Below are 8,518 nucleotides of genomic sequence, written 5' to 3' on the forward strand. Positions count from 1 at the left end.
AGGGGTTCAGAGTCTTGCTTAAGGACACTTAAGGGGGGGCGGGTACCGTCCTAAAGTCGGCTCTGCGGTGCTACTGAAATCATCTGACGAGCCGAAATCATTTCGGCACTACAGCGCCGAAACAGCGGTAAAATAGGAGTATGAATTGGCCCTAACTCTGGGGAAGCCCACAGGGTTCAAAACTGGCAACCTTGCGTTTACCATCCGGTTACTCTACCGCTGAGCCACCGCCGCCCCCTAGTGGCCACTCTACCGCTGTGCCACCGCGGCCACACCGATGAAGATGATGATGATGATAATGATGTCATCTGCAGGGAGATGAATGTGACGATGACGACGATAATGACGGCATACTAGACGATGGAGACAACTGTAGGCTGGTGCTCAACCCCGATCAGACAGACGCCAACCGTGAGTAGATCCTCAAACACCACGAAATATACTTATTATATCCTTCAACCATTGATACAATATATACTTATTATATCCTTTAGCCGGTAATAGATTTTTTTTTTCTTTTTTTTCTTTTTTATCCCACGATTTTGTAACCCATTTTCACCCCTGTGTCAATCATCTAATGTGATCCTGGGCTCTACACACCCTCCGCCAACCTAGTCCCCATATATGGGGGACAAGGGGAGAGCAACGGACTTGAACTCATGCTTCCTTCATGCCTGAGTGTCCAAGTTGCTCCTTTACACCTGACAGGGGGGAGTTTCCCTGGTTGGACGTAGCGCGTGGAAGGAACACGTTTTTCCAACCAGTTCCTTTCCCCTCAGGCGCCCCAGCTGGCCAGGGGGAGGCAGTTTAGAGACCAGGATTACTGCATGTTTTTTGTGAGGGTAATAGATTCTAAAAACATGACTATATCCTCCAACACCAAATATAGAGCTTATAGCTCAGAGGTGGGCAACTTTGACGATGGCGAGGGCCACTATATATTTCCACACTCACTCCAGAGGGCCACTATAGTTCCACACTCACTCCAGAGGGCCACTATATAGTTCCACACTCACTCCAGAGGGCCACGATATTTCCACACTCCCTCCAGAGGGCCACTATAGTTCCACACTCACTCCAGAGGGCCACTATAGTTCCACACTCACTCCAGAGGGCCACTATATATTTCCACACTCACTCCAGAGGGCCACTATATATTTCCACACTCACTCCAGAGGGCCACTATAGTTCCACACTCACTCCAGAGGGCCACTATATAGTTCCACACTCACTCCAGAGGGCCACTATAGTTCCACACTCACTCCAGAGGGCCACTATATATTTCCACACTCACTCCAGAGGGCCACTATACATTTCCACACTCACTCCAGAGGGCCACTATATTTCCACTCACTCCAGAGGGCCACTATATATTTCCACACTCACTCCAGAGGGCCACTATAGTTCCACACTCACTCCAGAGGGCCACTATAGTTCCACACTCACTCCAGAGGGCCACTATAGTTCCACACTCACTCCAGAGGGCCACTATAGTTCCACACTCACTCCAGAGGGCCACTATATATTTCCACACTCACTCCAGAGGGCCACTATATATTTGCACACTCACCCCAGAGGGCCACACAGTGCATATTACTGTCGTAGCAAAAAGTAGCCGATCTACAAGCTCAAAAGCTTGTAGATCAGCTCTTTTGCTATTATTTGAATTGAAAAGCTGATTAATTTTTTTGCTATTTTTGAATTGGAATCCTGAAAAGTAACCTTTATGAAGTGTGAGATTACCATAATGACAGTAACGATCCTTAATCATAAATCTATCATATTCAAGGGCGTTTGGAGAGAAATGAGACAGACTCCTGCAGTCACTTTAAACTATAGAGCACTGCAGAGGGCAGGTGTGTGACCAGCTGGTGCTCGTTAATGTCAAGGGGTGTGTGTGTGTATATGTGTGTACGTGCGTGCGTGTGCGTGTGTGTACGTGTGTGTGTGTGTGTTTCAGGCGATGGTGTTGGCGACGCCTGCGAGGGCGACTTCGACGCGGACAAAGTGATTGACAGGATCGACGTGTGTCCCGAGAACGCCGAGGTCACGCTGACCGACTTCCGAGCCTATCAGACGGTGGTGCTGGACCCCGAGGGCGACGCCCAGATCGACCCCAACTGGGTGGTCCTCAACCAGGTCAGCCAATCACAGACAAGTTGGTTAACGGGCCCTCTTCTTAACCCCTTAACAACCTTAGCCTGGATTTTTTCACATCTGCTCTTTATAGCGCCACCAGGAGGCCGACATATGTAAAACACATTTTCTAATATTACTCCTTCAGATTTTATCCAAATTTCACGCAAATCGGTACACATGCTCTCCATAGTCATGTGATCAAGACAAGTTTGTTTGATTTCTCATAATCCACCTTCATTGCCTATATACGATTGGCTTCTAAACCTTTAAGGAGTAGCCCGCTTTGTACAAATTGCCACAACTACTCAACGCAGCATCCGATTGAAACTGTGCATGCATATTCCCACTAGGCTGAGGAAGAAATGCCACTTGACATTTTTCAAATCAGCCTCATGGTGGCGCTATAACAGGCCAAGCCTTGTCTCTCTCACACACACACACACACACACACACACACACACACACACACACACACACACACACACACACACACACACACACACACACACACACACACACACACACACACACACACACACACACACACACACACACACACACACACACTAGCTGTTTCTCTCTGATTTGTCACTTCTCTCTCCACAGGGCATGGAGATCGTTCAGACCATGAACTCTGACCCCGGGCTGGCCGTAGGTAAGTAAATAACCTGATTGGCCGTAGGTAAGAAATTAACCCGATTGGTCGTAGGTAAGAAATGAATCCGATTGGCCGTAGCCTATAGGTAATAAATTAATCTGATTGGATTGAAAACAAGGAATGATTACATAGTATATGTGTCAGGTGAAACATGCCATTTTCGTGCTCGGACACACACAGGGACAGACCCATGGACACACATAGCTGTCTATAGGAGGTGGTTGCACCACTTTAAAAAGAAAGAAAATCACGGAATGCAGAGAATCGGTCTAGTTAGCTATTTTTGCAGATTTTGATTATAATTACAAAACGTACTTTAAACACTTAACACATTTTAGGCGGGAACCCCTTTTGGTGTTTACGTATTACGTTATGCTTTAGCTATTGAAAAATAGCAGATCTACAAGCTCGTAGCGCGCCACCGAGTGGCGCGCTACGAGCTTGTAGGGTCTGCTATTTTTGAAAATTCAAAGAACGACTGACGTAGAAGACATTTTTAGAATCTGATCTCAGGTCAGAATGGAAATCTGTCAGGATGTAGAAAACAATTTTAGAATCTGATCTCAGGTCAGAATGGGTTAATTAGCTGATCTGTGTGCGTGTGTGCGTGTTAAGGCTACACGGCGTTCAGCGGCGTGGACTTCGAGGGGACGTTCCACGTGAACACGCAGATCGACGACGACTACGCCGGGTTCATCTTCGGCTACCAGGACTCCTCCTCCTTCTACGTGGTGATGTGGAAACAGACCGAACAGACCTACTGGCAGGCCGTGCCCTTCAGGGCCGTGGCAGAGCCCGGCATACAGCTCAAGGTGCGTGTGTGTGCGTGTGTGTGTGTGTGTGTGTGCGCGTGCGTGCGTGTGCGTGCGTGTGCGTGCGTGAGTGTGTGTGCATAGCCTACTGCAGGCCTGGTTGACTAGATTTAGAAGACATATGTTCAGTGCATAGCTGGAAAAAACTCCCATATCTGCTGTGCGAAGTACAACAATGTGCAAACACAGCACGATAACAGCAAGATTTGTGAGTTGCTGTGATAGCAGAAGGATATCAAATGGAACACAACCACCCTAAAGACTAATCAGTGTGTATATTCCTGCACTATACCTGCATCGAGTGATCTTGGTACATAGAAGTTGATCTATTGAAGATTCTGACTTTCAAATGTATCATTTTTGTTTTGATTGTATTGTTTTATTGTTCTTTCTGCTTTGGCAATGTAAACGTATGTTTTCTCATGCCAATAAAGCCCTTTGAATTGAATTAAATTGAATTGCATAGCCTAGTGCAGGACTGGTTGACTAGATTTAGAAGACATGTGTCCAGTGCATAGCCTACTGCAGGCCTGGTTGACTAGATTTAGAAGACATATGTCCAGTGCATAGCCTACTGCAGGCCTGGTTGACTAGATTTAGAAGACATATGTCCAGTGCATAGCCTACTGCAGGCCTGGTTGAATAGATTTAGAAGACATGTGTCCAGTGCATAGCCTACTGCAGGCCTGGTAGACTAGATTTAGAAGACATGTGTCCAGTGCATAGCCTACTGCAGGCCTGGTTGACTAGATTTAGAAGAAAATTTGAAGCTCTTGCTACTGAAATGATGGATTCTTTATATGGAGAAAGAACGTCATTTAACATGCATATCTATGGGTGATGAGGACAGCTTGCCCTGTCTGTCTCCTCGCTGCTATCGTGCCTATTGGACAAGGACGGGTTGGGGTGGGACCTAGCGAAGGGCTAATTGCCTTCCGTCTTGTACAACGCAGCACGACGCGTTGTGAGCTTGTAGATCTGCTATTTTGTCAAATCAGCCATCATGACGGCATCAAGGCCGCGCCAAAATGCATTTTAGTGGACTGAATCAACTATAGATTTAGTTGACTGAAACTAAAATGTGACTAAAACTAAATGAAAACTATTCAAGAGACTATTATGACTCAAACTAAAATCAAAATGTGCTGCCCCCCTTTTTCCCCTCACTGTATATTTTTCTTTTCCCTTTTTGTCTCCTTTATGATGAATTCCTGTTCTGTTCTTTAACTATATAGAAGTGTCTATTTGTACGTCTCTAAATGTTTTGATGAATTGAACAAGGTGGACCCTGTTGTAAACAAGTGTAATGCTTAATTGGGTCGTCCACTCACAGTTAACAGTCTTTGTATTGAGTTTGTGCTTGAAATGTACTGTAATTCTGCAAACTGTTAATAAATATTTCAATCAATCAATCAATGCCCAAATCAACACTGGCGCTCTGGCTCCCCCTTCAGGCGGTGAAGAGTAGGACGGGTCCGGGAGAGTACCTGAGGAACTCTCTGTGGCACACAGGCCACACGGACCACCAGGTGCGTCTCCTGTGGAAGGACCCCAGAAACTCTGGCTGGAAGGACAAAGTGTCCTACCGATGGTTCCTACAGCACCGGCCGCAGGTCGGCTACATCAGGTACGAGCACGCACACGACGGAAAGGAAAGGTACTATGTTTACCCAGGGTAACTGGACTAAGGAAAGGAAAGGTATGTTTACCCAGGGTAACTGGACTAAGGAAAGGAAAGGTACTATGTTTACCCAGGGTAACTGGACTAAGGAAAGGAAAGGTACTATGTTTACCCAGGGTAACTGGACTAAGGAAAGGAAAGGTACTATGTTTAACCAGGGTAACTGGACTAAGGAAAGGAAAGGTACTATGTTTACCCAGGGTAACTGGACTAAGGAAAGGAAAGGTACTATGTTTACCCAGGGTAACTGGACTAAGGAAAGGAAAGGTACTATGTTTACCCAGGGTAACTGGACTAAGGAAAGGAAAGGTACTATGTTTACCCAGGGTAACTGGACTAAGGAAAGGAAAGGTACTATGTTTACCCAGGGTAACTGGACTAAGGAAAGGAAAGGTACTATGTTTACCCAGGGTAACTGGACTAAGGAAAGGAAAGGTACTATGTTTACCCAGGGTAACTGGACTAAGGAAAGGAAAGGTACTATGTTTACCCAGGGTAACTGGACTAAGCTCAATAACTTGTTTAGAGCCAGGTCCTGCTCATAGAACATTTCATGGTAGGGGTCTTGTCCAAGGGCACTTCAGCGGTGGTAATTTTATCGTTCCGGTCCGGGGATACGAACTATAGCGACCCCGCTCCGCAAACCGTTCGGCCACCGCTGCCCCGAACGCACGCACAAGCACAAGTACAAGCACGGACGGACGGGCGCACACATGCGCACACATGCGCACACGCACGCACACACACACACACACACACACACACACTTCTCTTTCAGTCATTACTTTTGGTCTAGTTTCAGTCAACTGAATATCATTTGCCTTTAGTCGACTAAATCTACAGTTTATTTAGTCAACTAAATGTATTGTATTTTGGCAGTGAATACCTTGATGGCGGCGTCGTATGCCTGATTTAGACTCACCTGTTTAGTCTAGTATTTATATTTAGTCATCAATGTAGTCGTCATGGCTTATACAAATTTACACTGAGACATACCTATGGCGTTGGTTCCTGTTGAACTAACTGACTGTGTGTGTGTGTGTGTGTTTGTGTGTGTGCGTACCTGCGCGTGTGTGTGTGCTCGCGTGCGTGTGTGTGTGAGTGTGCGTACCTGTATGTGTGCTCGCGTGCGCGTGTGTGTGCTCGCGTGCGCATGTGTGTGCTTGTGTGTGTGTGTGTGCGTACCTGCGCCTGTGTGCTTGCGTGCGTGTGTGTGTGTGTGTGTACCTGCATGTGTGTGTGGCTGTGCGTACCTGTGTGTGTGTGCTCGCATGCGTGTGTGTGCATGTGCTCGTGTGTGTGTGTGTGTGTGTGTGTGCGTACCTTTGTGTGTGTGTGCTCGCGTACGTGTGTGTGTGCTCGTGCGCGTGTGTGTGTGTGTGCGTACCTGTGTGTGTGCGTGCTCGCGTGCGTGCGTGTACCTGTGTGTGCTCGCGTGCGAGTGTTTGTGTGCGTACCTGTGTGTGTGTGCTTGCGTGCGTGTGTGTGTGTGTGCATACCTGTGTGTGTGTGTGTGTGTGTGTGTGTGCATACCTGTGTGTGTGTGTGTGTGTGTGCATACCTGTGTGTGTGTGTGCGTGGCAGGGCTCGGTTCTACGAGGGTCCCACTCTGGTTGCAGACTCTGGACCGCTGATCGACGTCAGCATGAGAGGAGGACGGCTGGGCGTGTTCTGTTTCTCCCAGGAGAACATCATCTGGTCCAACCTGAAGTACCGCTGTAACGGTATGCACGCACGCACGCACGCACACGCACGCACGCACACACACCAACAATTATTAACAGGTCTCAATTAATTCTTTATCACCTCGTGTCCTGTTTAAACATTATGTCATGGGGCCAACCCTATGCTTGATAACAGGCTTGATCAGGCCAGCCCAAAGATTATCGATACCGGGTACTCGATAAGCCCAAAGCTTATCGATACCGGGTACTCGATAAGCCCAAAGCTTATTGATACCGGGTACTCGATAAGCCCAAAGCTTATTGATTCCGGGTACTCGATAAGCCCAAAGCTTATTGATACCGGGAACTCGATAAGCCCAAAGCTTATTTATTCCGGGTACTCGATAAGCCCAAAGCTTATCGATACCGGGTACTCGATAAGCTTGTTATGGGGTTTTTCCGGGTATCTGTTATGGCGCTCCATCCCTATCCTCGAGTCGTCCTGTAATTATCTGTACTTTACTGGAGTAGACATATTTGTTATGACTCCACTACATTTCAAAGTCCAAATAGCCTATTTATTGTACTTTTGACTTCACTACATTCCTAGGAAGGGAAAAAGTACTTCATGAATGATAAACCCTATTTAAAAATGTGTGAAAATGAACATTTCTAACGGTTAGATGAATCAATGGGTCAATGGAGAAAATAATCATAATCAGGCAATACATTTTGGCACAAATTCAACACAGATCTGGTTCAATATTCCAAAGATACAGAAGCGCTAGTCTTAACCACTAGCCTGATAGAACCACGCCCCCTCCTGGACAACATTTTCATTACATCACCACAGCCTTCAATATTTGAATCTTAACCACAGCCTCCAATATTTTAATCTTAACCACAGCCTTCAACATCTTCGAAAAAAGTGACTACTTGATTAATCTCCCCCCACTCTCTCTCCCCCCCCCCCTCTCTCTCCCCCCCCCCCCCTCTCTCTCTCTCCCCCTCTCTCTCTCACAGACACTATCCCTACAGACTACAGTGACCTCCAGGAGTCCAACTGAATCCATCAGAGACAGAAACAGACATGAAGGATGGAAACATTTCATTATAATCATGTTTAATTTGCATATAGTGTGTAATAATGAGTGGCCGTTATTAAAGCAGGGACTTTTGAGAGGCAGAATATTATTAACATTATGATGTTTTCTTATAGTCAAATAAATATGATTTAGTAAAGACATGTCACATCCAGGTTGTGAGATTGTAAATCAGTTATTTACAACAGGTTGTGAGATTGTAAATCAGTTATTTACAACACGTTGTGAGATTGTAAATCAGTTATTTACAACAGGTTGTAAAATTGTAAATCAGTTATTTACAACATGTTGTGAGATTGTAAATCAGTTATTTTCTCATAGCCAAATACATAATGAATAAAGTAATGCTATACCGTATGTCACAAAGTGGGTGTGTGATCATTATTATTATTATTATTGACAGCAGACTGCTGGGCGAGCGCTGGCGCTTTGGCATGGAGGGGTCAGATCAACATATGGAA

The 8,518-nt window shown here is 46.0% G+C and overlaps 1 protein-coding gene across 1 annotated transcript in view; it reads left to right on the plus strand.

Moving 5' to 3' along the window:
• Nucleotides 1–8,236, plus strand: part of thbs4a (thrombospondin 4a) — a 23,402-nt gene extending 15,166 nt beyond the window's left edge. The window contains 8 exon segments of the mRNA XM_083784452.1: nt 225–303; nt 306–411; nt 1,961–2,139; nt 2,746–2,794; nt 3,413–3,609; nt 5,064–5,236; nt 6,875–7,014; nt 7,978–8,236. Of these exon segments, the coding sequence (XP_083640578.1) occupies nt 225–303; nt 306–411; nt 1,961–2,139; nt 2,746–2,794; nt 3,413–3,609; nt 5,064–5,236; nt 6,875–7,014; nt 7,978–8,021 (967 nt within the window). The 3' untranslated portion in view covers nt 8,022–8,236.
• The last annotated feature ends 282 nt before the right edge of the window (nt 8,237–8,518 follow it).

Source organism: Protomyctophum parallelum (assembly GCF_964188405.1).
Source record: "Protomyctophum parallelum genome assembly, chromosome: 15".
In the NCBI taxonomy this organism is placed as follows: domain Eukaryota; kingdom Metazoa; phylum Chordata; class Actinopteri; order Myctophiformes; family Myctophidae; genus Protomyctophum; species Protomyctophum parallelum.